Source organism: Carcharodon carcharias, chromosome 31 (genome assembly GCF_017639515.1).
Source record: "Carcharodon carcharias isolate sCarCar2 chromosome 31, sCarCar2.pri, whole genome shotgun sequence".
In the NCBI taxonomy this organism is placed as follows: Eukaryota; Metazoa; Chordata; class Chondrichthyes; order Lamniformes; family Lamnidae; genus Carcharodon; species Carcharodon carcharias.
In genome coordinates this window covers 10,225,835-10,241,832 of record NC_054497.1, presented here as the reverse complement: position 1 = coordinate 10,241,832, position 15,998 = coordinate 10,225,835, and the positions used below count along the sequence as shown (strand labels likewise).

General features: G+C 45.6%; 1 protein-coding gene across 1 annotated transcript in view; it reads left to right on the top strand.

The window, feature by feature from the left end:
* The window catches only part of tnnt1 (troponin T type 1 (skeletal, slow)), a 49,312-nt gene that overhangs the window by 27,898 nt on the left and 5,416 nt on the right, over positions 1-15,998 (top strand). Inside the window, exons 6-9 of the mRNA XM_041177485.1 lie at positions 4,875-4,952; positions 5,218-5,331; positions 6,553-6,662; positions 12,062-12,152. Coding sequence (XP_041033419.1) covers positions 4,875-4,952; positions 5,218-5,331; positions 6,553-6,662; positions 12,062-12,152 — 393 coding nt within the window. The remainder of the gene's footprint in view (positions 1-4,874; positions 4,953-5,217; positions 5,332-6,552; positions 6,663-12,061; positions 12,153-15,998) is intronic.

The window sequence follows — 15,998 nt, the reverse complement described above, 5'->3', positions numbered from 1 at the left end:
GTAGAACTTATCCAAAAATTGTATCAGATGGTTTAATCCCTCTTCATGATCCAAATCATCCACTTTACACACTGAAAATACTTTACTCCTTATCTTACTCATGGCTGGTAACGATAATGCCAAAGCCGTACCTTGCTTCTTCCAGGGTATAGCAGTAACCCGGGTCCACATTTCAACTTCAGCCTTCCATTGCTGATAAGGTTCAGAGTCAGAAAAAAATTGGTGGATAGTCAAAGCTTGCAATTTTGCACCATCCTTCCACCGTTTCATAACTTAAGTTGTTAGAAACATTACACTTCTTTTCCCTCAGAGGACTGAGACAGAAATCTTCATATACAACAATCAATCAGCAAGGCTTAAAGTTCATCCTCTGCTACCATGTTACTCACAATAGAAGGTTGTGGTGGAAGAATTAATCCAGGCTGGTCTTTTGGTTAAAGCTGGTTTATTTTCACGACAACTCCTCAGTGCTACTAACTTCCTAGTAGCTTCCATAAAAAAGTGTTTCAGCTGTATCTTTTTATTCTATTTAGACCTGTTTAACGAGCAATTGGTTTTAACAAGGTGATTGCCATATCAACACTTGATTCCCTTGTCGTCAAGAATCGATCTACTTCTGCCTTAAAAATATTCAACGACCCAGCCTCTACCACTCTCTGGGGAAGAGAGTTCCACAATCTCACAACCCTCTTGAGAGAAAAAAATTCTCCTAATCTCCATCTTAAACAGGAACCCCTTTATTTTTAAACTGTGTCCCCTAGTTCTAGTTTCTCTCACAAGGGGAAACATCTTTTCAGAGTCCACTCTGTCAAGCCTCCTCTATATCTGATGGCCTGAATTTTCCCGTCGGTGAGCGGTGGCCTTGCCCCCGCTCGCCGACACATAAAATGACACGCGATGATGTCGGGCGTGCGTCCCGATGTCACCGCGTGTCATTTAGATTGTCAGTTTGGCGGGCACGCAGCCACATTGAACTGTCAAAGGCCTATTGAGGCCATTATTAAACTAATTAAAGTTGTTAAGAATACTGCCCGTCCAACCTTAAGGTTGGCGGGCAGGTGAAGAGCCCAGGCGGCCTTCACATTTTTCATGATGCCTCATCCATGGGCGGGATCAGGTTTCATGAAGGGTTTGTTAATTAAATAAAAGCTCATGTTACAGTTTCACCTGAGGGGACATGTCCTTAAAAATTTTTTCCACCTTTAATAAACTTTCCACAACTTAAACTAATCTCATGTGCGAAAGAGCACAGGCCCCAACTCAGGAAATGCCCCCCCCACCCCCACCAGCACAAGGAGCGCACAGTGCTTCCGGGTGTGCATCATGCTGGGCAGGCCTTAATTGGCCCACCCACGTAAAATGGCGGCGAACACCTGATTGGGGGCGCCGTTTGGACTCGCGCTCATTCCCACCACCCCCGCACAGCTCCCACCGATGGGAGGAAAATTCTTCCCTATAAGTTTCAATAAGGTCACCTCTCATCCTTCTAAACTCAATGGATACAGGCCCAACCTGTCCAACCTTTTGTTATGAGACAAACTCCTTCTTCCCAGGAATCAGTCAAGTGGACAGTCTTCCTCTTTCTTGAGAAGAAAAACAATGACAGTCATTATTACATAATTTGGGGTGGCGTGGTATGTATCGGTATTTTGTTGGTCAGTATACATATGGTCCTGGTGGAAGAATACATGTTTCACAACAACTTTCAACTTGCATAAATAGCCCTACTGTAAAACATAAATATTGACTTAGAGGACATATTGAAGCAGAACCCTACAGCTAGACTGATTATCGTAGGGTTGCCAACTGTCCAGAAAAGGCCTGGAATCTCCAGGAATTGAAGATTAATTTTCTGGAGTCTGCCATGAAGAACCTGGCAAAAGATCAGACAGGTTCTGAAGGAATTTGTGTGTGTTTTTTTTTGTTTGTATTCTTCGAACCTTTTAGTTCAGTACAAAAAAATTGGAAATGGAAGGAAAGGGCTGTTTGACTAGGGCCGACAGTTGGAGATGGATTTGATGAAACCTCCAGGAATACATTCAAGCAAAGTTGGCAATACAAGATTGGCATCAATCTGGGGTGTTTACGATTTCCAATCAACAATTCCACTAGGCCGGCTCCTCTAGAGACCCGGGTGGTAAAGGATAGAACTGGAACCAATCTTTACACATTTTTATTACCTTTTATTTACAGAGATACACATTGCAAATGTGTATCTCCTAATCCAACAATCACCGTTTCAGTCTGTTCTTATATATGTAAGAGCACAAGTAAATCCCCAGTTAATGCTCACCACTTGCATATAATTGAACATAATGGGCTGGATATGTCCTCCAATGGCGGGAAGCAGGAGTTGGGACTGTTTCCAGGTGCCGAACCCGCTCCCCAGGGGGAACAGTTACTCATTGGGATTTTCACGGGGGAAACCACATGTAAACAGGTTCTCATTCAATCAAAGGCAGTGGTTGGGTCACAAAGTTGGAGGGACGTTCCTCCATAGAGGCCTTTCAACTTGAGAGGCTATGATGGAAAGTTAGTAATGGAGAGTCGTTTATACATGGAGACATCCTCTCCAATTTTTTTACATCCTTAATTAAAAAATAGATTCAACAGCCGGGCCACAATTGTGGAGGGAGAGAACCCCTCTACAGGTGGGGCCTCTGGCTGCTCTTACACACAGCCAGACTGGGAGGCCAATCTGGAGCACAGCCCCCACTCCCTTGCCCCCGCCTCCAGACACCTAAAGTGGCCCCCATCAGTGAGGAAACTGGAGGAGGACTGGGAAATCCCTATCAGCTTCTTAATTTGGACTTAATTATGCTCTTAATGAGCCAAATCGGCCACCCACCATGCATGGAAGGCCAGATCCAGTCTCCACGAAAATAGCCCAGATGTGGGATGGAGCCTCAGCTGCCGGGGATAATTTTCCATCCTGCTCCCCCTCTGATAACCAAACAATCCAGCCCAATTATGCACCAGTAACACTAGTGACTCAGCAAACTTATCCACTCTGTCACTGAGCCATGCAGACCGGACTTGTGGAGATTTGACACTGCTTTTGGCCTCAGAATCCCCACTCTCAAGGAGGGGAAAAAAGCCCCAAAATTTCTGCTTTCAGATTCTTATCCAGCAATCTCTCTTCGAATCGTGGGGATAACGGGACCACGAGACCACACGAATAGGAGCAGGAGTAGACCATATGGCCCATTGAGCCTGCTCCGCCATTCCATACGATCATTCCTGATTTTGGGCCTCAACTTCATTTTCCGGCCCACTCCCCCAAATCCCTTAATTCCCTGAGAGACCAAAAATCTGTTTATCCCAGCCTTAAACATATTCAACAATGGAGTATCCACAACTCTCTGGGGTAGAGAATTCAGGCATGGATATAATACCCATTCCAGTTGAATATCCCACTAACACCCACTTTCAAGACTCTTGTATGATGAGTGGCTGCTTGGGCAATGTACCAGGGGCATCCAGTAACCATGAGCCTGTACCCAGTAAATAGTAAATGCCTTAATCAGAGGAGGGGAGCACACTGTGGCAGTCAAGTTGCAGCTGTTTTAACATGCTATGTAATCCTATTGTGCATACTTACACACACATATAAATAGAATCCCCATCCCTGGTGAGTAATTCTTTCTATTACACACACATTAGGTTCAATTTGATCAAATTGGCTTCACTTTGCAGCTGTCAAATGGAAAGAAGGTCTTTTGCCTCATTGACCTTGACGTATGCAAAGCGACTGTCGCATGTAAGGACATAACAAACAGGAGCAGGAGTTGGCCATTCAGCCCATCGAGCCTGTTGCCCCATTCAATTAAATCATGGCTGAGCTTACCACTTTCCCACCCTATCCCCCTTTCCCTTGGTTCCCTTAACCTAATAATCTCAGTCTTGAATATACTCAATGACTGACCATCCAGAGTATTGTAGGGTGGAGAATTCCAAAGACTCACAGCCCTCTGAGTGAAGAAATTTCTCCTCGCCTCAGCCCTAAATGGCTGACCCCTTATCATGAGACTGTGGCCCCTAGTTTACTGACATACCAGCGGCTGCCTTTGAAATAATTCATTAGTTGCGAGGAGCTTTGGATGTGAAAGGTGCTATTATATGCAAAGTCACTCCTTCTACAGACCCTTTTCCCGGTCCCAAGGTCCGATCACTGCATCTATCAGAGGTCATAACCTTCGAATTAGAGCTTGGCAGCCTGGGGCGAGGGGGGCTTGGGGGGTGATGTGAGGGGTACACTTCTTCACACAAAGGGTAAAAAATCTGGAACTCTACTTCAAAAAGCTGTTGAGGCTGGGGCTCAACTGGAAAATGCAACACCGATGTAGATTTTGTTAGGCAAGGGTATTAAGCGACATGGAAGCAAGGTAATTAGATGGAGTCATAGATTCATGAGGGCACAGAAGTAGTCTATTTGGCCCATTGTCCATGCAGGCTCTCTGCAGAGATAGCAAATGAGTCCCATTCCCTGGTTGTATCCCCGAGGCCCTGCTAGCTTATTTCCCTCAAATGCACACCCAATTTCCTTTCAAAATCATTCAGTGTCCTCCGCTTCCACCACCCTCATGGGCAGCGAGTTCCAGATTATTATCACCCACTGGGTAAAATATTTCTTCTTCATGTTTCCACCCACCCAACCCCATCACCACCATATGTTAAGAAACATATCAACCATGATCTAATGCAATGGAAGACCAGATTGGAGGGGCTGAATGGCCTCCTTCTGCTCATGTATTCCTATGTACTCTTTTCCGGCTTAGCAGTCCTGCACTGTGAGACTTAGCCAATCACTCGGGTTTCTAAATTTCTGGTTGCACATTAATTTACAACACAAGATATTTTTGTTCTATCTCTAGGAACATCGGAGAGCGGAGAGAGCAGAACAGCAGAGATTCCGTGCAGAAAAAGAGCGTGACCGCCAAACCAGGCTTCTTGTGAGTCCTTCTTTTCTCTGTTCCTTAGTGTCCCCTTTCACTATCCTGCATTTAATACTATCCACATAGGCTGACTATTTTCAAAACCCCTCTGGTTAATCTTTTTCTCCTTTCATTACCAATTAAAGCTCAAATTTGACATGACATTAAGTGCAAGGCCAACCAGTTTCTTCCATTACAGTATGTGTGGTGCTCACTAGACTTGCCATTACAGGTTATGTTTACAATATACATTTAGATATTTCATGTCAATTTTTGGAAACAGGAAGAAAAAACACGCAAAGAGGAGGAAGAGGCCAAGAAACGTGCGGAAGATGATGCCAAAAAGAAGAAAGTCCTGTCTAACATGGGTGCACATTATGGTGGTTATCTTGTTAAGGTAGGGCCTTAGTCAATGCCAATGTAATCAACAATGTGAATAGCACAGTAAGGTGCACTGTTATTAAATAGCATTGAAAGTCCAGCCTTCCCAAAGGTTTCCTTAACACTTCCATGAAAACAATGCTCTTTTAAATTATAAGAGGCTGTGTTTACTTTGTGTTCTATCTAACCCATTGGGAGGAGTGAGATTGACCACGTCGCTATAGGTATGAGGATAGCTGGGAACCGGTTAGTTGCCTGAAATATAAAGAGAAATGTTGGAAAACGTTCAGCGGGTCAGGTACCATGGGCGGGCAGAATTTTACGCCCCCTCCCGTTGGCGGGATTTTCTGTTCCCGCCGAAGTCAATGGAGTTCTGAGCGGCTCACCGCATCTTACAGCCCTGCCCCTGCCACGATGGGGCCATAAAATTCCCCCCCCCCGACCCCTTCCCCACCATGTGCGGAGAAAGAAAGAGAGTTTAGCATTTCAGGTTGATGACCTCTGATCAAAAGTGGAAAATGTAACAGATATAGCTGGTTTTAACAAGGTGAAAGAGGCAAATGGAAATCCCTTTGGAGAAGAGCTGAATTTCTTCAAGGTGGGCAGTCCTGGAAGAGAGTGACATTAAATTAAACAATAACAGCGTACAAAGGCTAGCTCAATTGTTAGATGGCTAGCATGTGTTTCAGAATAGCGCCAACAGCATGAATTCAATTCCTATTCTGGATGAAGTAAACTTGATACCTGCTTCCTCACCTGCCCCATGCTTAAACGTGGGGTGATGCCCCTCAAGCCATATCATCGATTGTCTCTCTCTAATAGGGAGAGACGCCTATTGTCCTTCATGGGCATTGGCCATAACTACCCATCTACTGTACAAAGGCAAAAATATTGTGGATGTTGGAAATCTGAAATATAAACAGAAAATGCTAGTTGTCTGTTGAACAGTGAAGTCTTGATCAGGTCATGGCTTGGGAGCATCCAAATGATGTTTCCTGATGGTCAATCACCAGAAGTTCTGGCCCAATCAAGATAATGGAAGAAGAGGAGTCAGGGGTGCACTTTAGACCAGAATTGGAGGAGTGCAAAGATTTTGGAGAGTTGTAGGACTGAAGCAGTTTACAGAGATAGGAGAGGGTCATGGAGGGATTCAAGCACTCGACTGAGAATTTTAAATTCAAGACATTGGCAAACCTTCAGAGGAAGTAATGTGTTTACTTTTCTGTTTGTTGCACAGGTAGAGCAGAGAAGAGGCAAAAGACAGACAGGGCGTGAAATGAAGAAGAAAATTTTGGCGGAAAGACGCAAACCCCTCAACATCGAACATCTCAATGATGAAAAAATGAGGTAAAGCCATTTAGATCTTATCTCCGAATCCTGGGGCTGAGTTTTTAAAATAGGTCAGAGTCCAGATTGAAAGTCGGCAGGTGTGCATTTTGGCACCGCTGGCCTCTGTGAAGGTTCTCACCATGACCCTTGACCCCAAGCCATTTTGAGAGGGGCCAGCTCATGGTCGGATTGGCGACCCACTGCCATTAATTAGATGTGATTGGGGTGTCTTTTAAGGTCTCATTCCGGCGCCAGCTAGGACTTCCAGTTAACAATGTGGGCAACGTCCAGGCCAACTTAGTGGGCCCAGGGCTGGCAGCGGTGGGAAAGGATCAAGCGAGGGTCTCCTCCCCCCATGCACCAAAATGGCTACCTGGCCACCTCTGTGACTGCAAGCCACCTCCTGGAAGGGGGGGTCACCCCTCCACAGTCATGGACAGGCAGCTGTGACCTTTTAAAAAAAAATAAACTTACCTGCGCTCGCCCCTCGCTGTCTCCACGTTCGCATTGGCAGCTCTCACTCGGAAGTCGGGTCTGCCAATCACTGTGTGCTCGACGGCCTCCCATTGGACCTCCAGCATTGGGCGCCCGTGTGCTATCCCTGGTTGGATAGTGAGCCCGCACTCACTGAAACATATAAGATCCTGAGGGGACTTGACAGGGTGGATGCTGAGAGCCTGTTTCCCCTCGTGGGAAATAAGGGGGCTCCCATTTAAGACTGCGCTGAGGAGAATTGTTTTCTCTTTGAGGCTCATTAGTGTTTGGAACTCAAATCCCCAGAGACCAGTAGAGCCTTGGTCATTGAATATATTCAAAGCTGAGTTATGGGGGGGTGGGGGGCAGGCACGAAAGTGGAGTTGAGGCCACAATCACTTCAGCCGTGACCTTATCAAATAGCGAAGCAGGTTGCTCCCAATTCTTGTATATTTGTTTTCTCCCTGGCCTTTAATTGACTGAAGTTTCCAAAATTGCAGCGGGTGTGTTAAAGCGCCCCACGCGGGGGTCAGGGCCTGGGACTGGACCCCATACTGAGTTCCTGACCTCTGTTTAAAAATGAAGCCCCTGGTCAAAACTTAGGGCAGAGTTTTTCCCTCGTCAGGCAGGCCCGGGAGCAGCCGTGAAATTGACCGCCGCCCACGATCGGGCTCCGCCGAGGATTTCACGCTGACTGGCCTCGGTGCTGCTGGGTTCGGGTGGGAGAAGCGTGCGTGCTGAGGTGTGGGGGGGTGGGTGGTTGCGGGAGGAGCGTGCACCGATAGCTCCGTGAAGGCACAGAGCTGCCTCCGGGAGCTGACGGATTTTAAATACAAAAATAAGCTTTTAAACACATGAGGTAAACGTGTCCCCACATGTGACTCAGTCACATGAAGTGGGACAAGTGAAAAAAGGATGTGAAAAGTTTTTTTATTGTATTTTTTCAGTAAGCGCTGGAAACCTCATCCCACCCGTGAAAGAGGTTTTGTTAAAAAATACAGAGGCCGCCTGGCCTATTCACCCGCTCGCCAGCCCAACGGTTGAGCAGGCAGTGAAATATACAGCTTAATTAATGACTTAAGGGCCTTAATAGGCCTCTTAATTGTCGGTGGATGGGCTGCTGACTCTCGCGTGTGCCCGCCGATCAAAAGATCGCGCAAGAGTGCACGATGACGACAGGACGCTCACTCAACGTCATCTCGCACTATTTCTTCCCTTTTTTTTGCAAAAATATACTTTATTCATAATTCTTCAAAAACATTTCGAACCATTTCAAAATCACCATTACAAAAATACAATCAGGTTCAACTTTTACAACATGAATCACAAGGTGTATCAGTACAAACAATGAATATTACAATCATTGGCAGACATTCATTTTAAGCTGTACAGCCTGAGGGGCTCTTTACAGTTCCCAGCCCCCCAGTGCACTGTGGCAGAAAGGTCTTAGGCAGCGACCCTTCCCCATTGCGCCTTTGTGGCGGCTGCCCCAACTTAACTGTGTCCCTCAGCATGTAGTCCTGGACCTTGGAATGTGCCAGTCTGCAACACTCGGTCGGGGACAACTCTTTGCGCTGGAAAACCAACAAGTTTCGGGCAGACCAAAGAGCGTCTTTCACCGAGTTGATGATCCTCCAGTTGCAGTTGATGTTTGTCTCAGTGTGTGTCCCTGGGAACTGCCTGTAGAGCACAGAGTCCTCTGTCACAGAACTGCTCGGGATGAACCTCAACAGAAACCACTGCATCTCTCTCCAGACCTTCTTCGCAAAGACACAATCTACAAGGCGGTGAACAACGGTCTCTTCCCCACCACAGCCACCTTGAGGGCAACGTGCAGAGGGGGTGAGACTCCTGGCATGTAGGAAGGATCTTACAGGGAGAGCCTTTCTCACCACCAGCCAAGCTACATCTTGGTGCTTGTTGGAAAGTTCTGGCAATGAGGCATTCTGCCAAATGACTTTGTCAGTCTGCTCAGGGAACCATCCCACAGGATCCACCCTCTCCTTTTCCCGCAGGGCCTCTAAGACATTACGTGCCGACCACTGCCTGATGGACTTGTGGTCAAAGGTGTTTCTCTGCATAAATTTTCCCACGAGGGACAGGTGGTACGGCACGGTCCAACTACTTGGAGCGTTCCACAGCAGCGTGGCCAGACCCATCCTTCGCAACACTGGGGACAGGTAGAACCTCAGCATGTAGTGACACTATTTCTTCCTGTTTGGGTCAGATGCATGCCCACCCTCAGGACGAAACATTCTACCCTTAGTTTTATAATCTCACCCAACCATTTTGACTCCACTTTATGTCAATGGTATTTTTACAACTCTCTCCCTTTTTGTGAAATCTACTGGCCAAAAAAAAATCTCCCAATTTTCCCTCCTCTCCCAGCGCTACTACCCTATCCTATGGTAGGATCACCTACGTTCCAGGATTTAACTTGGAGTCTACTAATTAATATCTAGGACACTCCGATATCCAATTCTGGGGAGCAATCATGAGGGGAATTAAATAATTAGTAACCTTTTCTTTTTTTTTGAATACGTTATTAGTTATATTGCAGATAGACATAAGGCTGTTCAATTGGCAGCCAAGAATCAGTTAACGAAGTGTCTCCTTGTTTCCCAGCTGGCAGTAGGTGGGTAGGAAGGAGGAGCACGGAAATGGCATATCGTGTAGGCAATGGTGGGAATGTGGAGATGGGGCATCAGGAGACCCTGTGATGAAATGTTCTGGAATAAAGCCACCTAGAGTTGGGGAAGATGGTGGCGTATAATGCCACTGGACGAGTAATCCCAGGCTGATGCTCTGGGAACAGGGGTTCAAATCCCACCAATGGCAGCTGGCGGAATTTAAATTCAATTAATAAACCTGGAATTGAAAGCTAGTCTTACTGATCATCAATTCTCATTAAAACCCATCTGGTTCACTAGTGCCTTTTTTGGAAGGAAACCTGCTGTCCTGACCTGGTCTGGCCTGCGTGTGACTCCACGCCCACAGCAACGTGGTTGACTCTTAGCTGCCCTCTGAAATGACCTCGCAAGCCGCTCAATTCAAAGGCAACTAGGGATGGGCAACAAATGTCGACTTTGACAGCGGCATTCACATCCCATGAAAGGATACATTTTTAAATAAAAGGTATTGGATCTAGGAATTTAAACTCAATTAGTTAATAGATCTGAAATACAAATTAAGGCCAGAATTTAATGTTGGTGCACAAGGCAAGTTTGGTGGCAGGGTGGGGCATTTAATCAGGCGGGAGGCTGGTGGGTAGGGACCGTGCCGCCTTCCTGGTTATGCCCCAATTAAGCACAAGGTGGGAAGGTTCTTAAGTGGGCAATTAATGCGGGTGGGGACCTTGCACTGTGGGAAGCCCGAAATCCAAGCCCTTTTGTGGGCTACTGGAATGATGGGGAGCGGTGGGATTGTGGGGTCCCTTGTCCAAAGTGCCTGACCGAGGGACCGGGCACCAGGAAAGCGGGCCCTGCTGAGAAAAATCCCCCCCACCCTTGCTGCTGATGCTCCTCCCTCCCGTTCCCCATGATCCACATTCTGCAATCCCCCACTCCTGCCAACAATCACCTGTGGCCTGGGTCACCCAGCGACTCTGGGCCTCAGGTGGGTGCAATACTGGCAGTAGCCACCACCTCTCCAGTGATGCTGTTGAGCAATGCACAGCTGCCACTGCCTGATTGGCTGGCAGGTCTTGTGGGGCAGGGAGTGGTGGGCTTTCAATCCCCATCCCAAAACCCCCGTAGTCCTTGATCCCAGGAAAGGCCTGCCACTGCCCAGTTAATTTCCTGATTGGCACTTAATTCAGTGGGCCTTCCTGAAAATAAACAACATGGTGCTCTCACCGGCTTTCCAGCCAGCAAGGGAGATGCCCATCGCCTACATTAAGTTCCGCCACTAGTCTCTGTAATAACGACCTTGAAACTACCAGATTGTCATTAAAAACTAATTTGGCTCATGTTATGACGTGGTAAATGAGGTGTGCCCAGCGAATCAAATCTACAAGGGAAATTTGATCACGCTATCACAACAGTTTTGCAATTTGTATTTATTTTGAGAGGCATGCCCTGAGTTCAGAAGTAATAAGTCCACCAAGAATTCAGAGATTTTTTTAAAAACTAAATTAAACATTTATTAACAAAAGAAAAGATTTCGAGCACATACATAGGTCTACAAATTGCTATTATAATAACTCCTAAAACCCCCTAATTAATCTGGTTTCCAGTTACACCCCTTTAAGGCAACGGTAAAAAAAATCGATTTTAAGCAGATCGAGGCAAGTCAACACAATACCCCGGGACAGTAGAATTACGAGAATTATAATTTTGTTACATTCATTAGTGTCCCTTTGGACCTGATCTGGCCTACACGTCACTCCAGACCCACAGTAATACGGTTGACTCTCGACTGCCCTCTGGAATGGCCTCACATGCCATCTAGTTATATCAAACTGCTGCAGAAATAAGCACTGTGGGTGTACCTACACCACGTGGATTGCAGTAGTTCAAGGAGGTAGCTTACCACCACCTCCTCAAGGGCAATCAGGGATAGGTAACAAATGCTGGCCTTGCTAGCGGTGCCCACATCCCAAGAATGAATTTTTTTTTAAAAGTGGCAGCCCTCGAATAGCCATTTTCCATGTGTGGTCTTAGACAGTGGACACCAGTGGCAGACTATTCAACCCTGGAGGGAATCATTTCAGCAGATGACCCTGGGTATCATTCATCAACAGGAATCCTAACTGATTTTTTTCTTCCCCTCCTGCCCAACCTCTGCCTAACCCAAAGGAACTGAGGCCAATTGCTGTATCCCTAGCGCGACTGCAGCTCAGACAGGCTTACCGAGCAAGGAAACCTGGAACCTTCTGGTCTCTGCAGGGCACTACTTACTCAGCAAGGTGCCTCATTTCCAGTGTTATTTCTATCTTTGCACAGGGAGAAAGCCAAGGAATTGTGGGACTGGATGTACCAGCTGGAGTCTGAGAAGTTTGACCTGATGGAGAAACTGAAACGACAGAAATATGAGGTACGTGATCGAGCCAGACCAGGATGTCCCTGGCTAGAATGAATTCCAATCACGAGTCACATCTAACAGCACTTGCTGAACAATCCCGAGTGCATTAATGGCTACACTAACGAACAAATTGAGATAATCAGTCAAGCTGGTAACATGGCTCATTTACACTTGCTAGAAGCAGTAAATTCACACATTCTCTGTAAACAAAAGGAATATGTTCAAGCCTTATTCCTTTTTTGAATCACCTGGGAGCTTGGGGAGCCTGCAGTTCCCCATTGCTTTCTCCATGGCAAAGTCTCAACAAATCAGAGTCAACTTGCCAACCACTTGCACTCCTTTCTCCTGTAGTAGAAATTGTTGTGATCATTTGAAATTTGGCATTCTTGCATTTGTCCTGATGAGTGCACGATGAAAAGTTCCGGTAATGTGTGTCTCTCTTTTCAGCAATATTCAAGCTCTGCAACTGAAATAACATTGTCTCTGTCTTAATGGCTGGAATCTGCAGGGCTGGGTGGCACTTAGATGCTAGACTTCTCATCTCTGGAATCTGGGTACAAATCCTGCCTAGAATGACTAATAATGAATGGTTTATTGGTCTAATAAGCTGCAAAGGGTCCAGTGTGAAATGAGACCAGACAATCTCAAATCTAATTCCTGATGGGCATAACTGGCTCTTAAGGGGACTTTTAAAAAATTCATAGGATGTGGGTGTCGCTGGCTAGGCCAACATTTATTGCCCATCCCTAATTGCCCTTGAGAAGGTGGTGGTGAGCTGTCATGGTCCATGTGGTGTAGGTACACCACAGTGCTATGAGTGAGGGATTTCCAGGATTTTGACCCAGCGACAGTGAAGGAAAGGCGACATATTTCTAAGTCAGAGTGGTGAGTTGCTTCGATGGGAACTACCAGGTAGTAGTGTTCCCATCTATCTGTTGCCCTTGTCCTCCTAGAATACAGCGGTGTGGGTTTGGAAGGTGCTGTCTAAGGAGTCTTGGTGAGTTCACACAGTCACAGGTAGAGCTCTTACTTTGATTGCGAACCCTCTTGCTAGACCCAACAAATTTTCTGTTGTGTTAAATCTTTTTAAATATATACCAGTAGGTTGGAGCACAGGATTTCTGGGTCATGCACCATAGTTGAATTTGTTTCTTTTGGTGTTCTAACAGGTATGATAACAGATTTATCTGCTTCAATTTTTTTCTATGGTTGGTCTATTTAAAGAGTTATTTCAACTAACAGCTTCTGTTTCCTCTAGATTAAAATTTTTCATAACAGGGTTCAGATAGTTGTTGAGCAGTAAATATGTAACACGTGTGTGTAATGTCATCAGAATACCATCGTGCATGGACTCTTTCACGAGAACAAGAGCAATTCACCATGATATAGGACAAAAAATCTGGATCTCTGAACAGCACTGTCTGAAAAGCACTCCTGCGTTCACGATGGCAGGATTGCTACCGACGCAGCTGCAACACATGTTGATCTCAAACAGTATACTTCTCAATAGCCATTCCTCATCAAGATGTCCCATTGTTAAATAGGACTGTTGATAAAGACCAAGCCATCAGAACTAAAGAATTTGCTTCTGTCCTAGTGTGCTGACCTGAATTCCACCTTTTTGTAACACATTGGGAGTTGACAACTGTGGCAATGAGTTACTGACATCAGGAGTATCACAGAAACATACAGCTCCCCCCCACCCCGGATTCTACAACCAAATATATTCTAGCTGATCTGTATCTTAAAAACAACTAGTGGCCTCGGTCCATAGCCCTTTTATGCTTGCTTAAGAAAAAACTATCAATCTCAGCACTGAAATTTTCAACTGACCCCACAGCCTTGACAGCTTTTTTGGGAGAGAGAGTTCCAAATTTCCACTGCCCTTTGCATGAAGAAGTGTTCCCTGGCATAACCCCTGAACAGACCAGCTTCAATTTTAAGGTTATGGCCCCTTGTCTGGACTTGTCTCACCAGGGGTAATAATTTCTCACTACAAACCCTCTCGAATTCCAATCATCTACAGCACCCGTGAGTTTTTATATTCAACGGAACGCAAGCCAAGTTGAACTCAGGGTGTTCATCCCTGAAACAATATGAAACACCTCTGGGATCCCTCATCTGCAGTCACCCTCACATCATAGAAAATGCCAACTGAACAATCTTTAAAACAAAAATCTAGGTACTAAAGTTAGGATAAAGGTGAATCATTTCCAGCTGGGGATGTTTTTCTAGCCTTGCAATAACCTGATCTCACATAAAGAGTGGAGCCAAAAGACGCTATTAACCTCGAGAAACTTTTTGAGAAAAAATAATTGGCCTCAGGATCTATTTCAGGAAGGATGTAAATGTTTGGAGAAGGTTTATTAAACTTATACCTGGAATGGGCGGGTTGTCTTATGAGAAAAGGTTGGACAGGCAAGGCTTGTATCCACTGGAGTTTAGAAGAGTAAGAGCCGACTTGATTGAAACCTATAAGATCCTGAGGAGACTTGAAAGGGTGGATGTGGAGAGGTTGTTTCCTCTTGTGGGAGATTCCAGTACTACGGGTTACTGTTTAGGACAGAGATGAGGAGAATATTTTTCTCTCAGAGGATCGTGAGTCTTTGGAACTCTCTTCCTCAAAAGGCAGTGGAAGCAGAGTCTTTGAACATTTTTAAGGCTGAGCTAGATAGATTCTTGACAAGCAAGGGGGTGAAAGGTTATCAGGGGTAGACGGGAATGTGGGGGTTGAGGTTACAATCAGATCAGCCATGATCTCATTGAATGGCTGAACAAGCTCGAAGGGCTGACTGGCCTACTCCTCTTAATTCGTTTGTTCGTATGTATTTCGAGCATTTCCCTGTGGGAGGAGCTAGACAGCAACCGGGTTAGCAACTGTATATCACGGGCATGTTTCCGGCCTCAGACTATCTGGGAGCATTGGGACATGAAGTCACTTAGCATATATCAATTTCTGTCACATGTAAAGATTTTAACATGTTCAAACAAAATATGGCTCTCTATTGGTCAAGTGAAATTATAAACTGTGACATTTTCTTTGAACAAACTACTGTTAGCTTCCCTTTCTAGTGTGGTGTTAAAATGAGAATGGTATCACATGTTCCTGCTCCTTAGGTCAGTCTAGCTGCTGTCCGATCTGTGTTGTCCATTCAGCAGGAAGGTAAATGGCATCCAGCCAATGACATTCTCTGAAAAACAAGTGCAGCAGAAACTAAACAAAAGATGAACAATACGGAGATGAAACTATCAGCCAGGGAAGAGAGGTCAGCAGTCACAGGAGCCCAGATGGAAAAAAAATTCAATCATACTTTCCAAAAAATACATTTTGAGTTTCTTAATGTAATTCAGCCCGATAAATCGTTTCATTGCCCCATCAGGCTCAAGATCTCCGATTTTATTTATTTTTTTCAGGGGATGTGGGCACCACTGACAATGTCAATATTTATTGCCCATCCCTGATTTCCCTGGAACTGAGCGGCTTGCTAGAACATTTCAGAGGGCGGTTAAGAGTCAACCACATTGCCGTGGATCTGGATTTATGTGTAGGCCAGACCAGGTAAAGATGGCAGATTTCCTTCCCTAAAGGACATTTGTGAACTAGATGGGTTTTTACCACAATCAATGATTGTTGCCATGGTCATCATTATTGGGATTAGCTTTATATGCCAGACTTATAAATTGAATTTAAATTCCACCAGCTGCCATGGTGGGATTCGAACCCATGTCCCCACAGCATTAGCCTGGGCCTCTCGATCATTCGTCCAGTGACAAGACACTAAGTCACCATCTCCCCCTAAAATTATAGCACCACTGCCAACCCAGGGTCAAGATTGATCAGAAAACAGTCACTTGGGT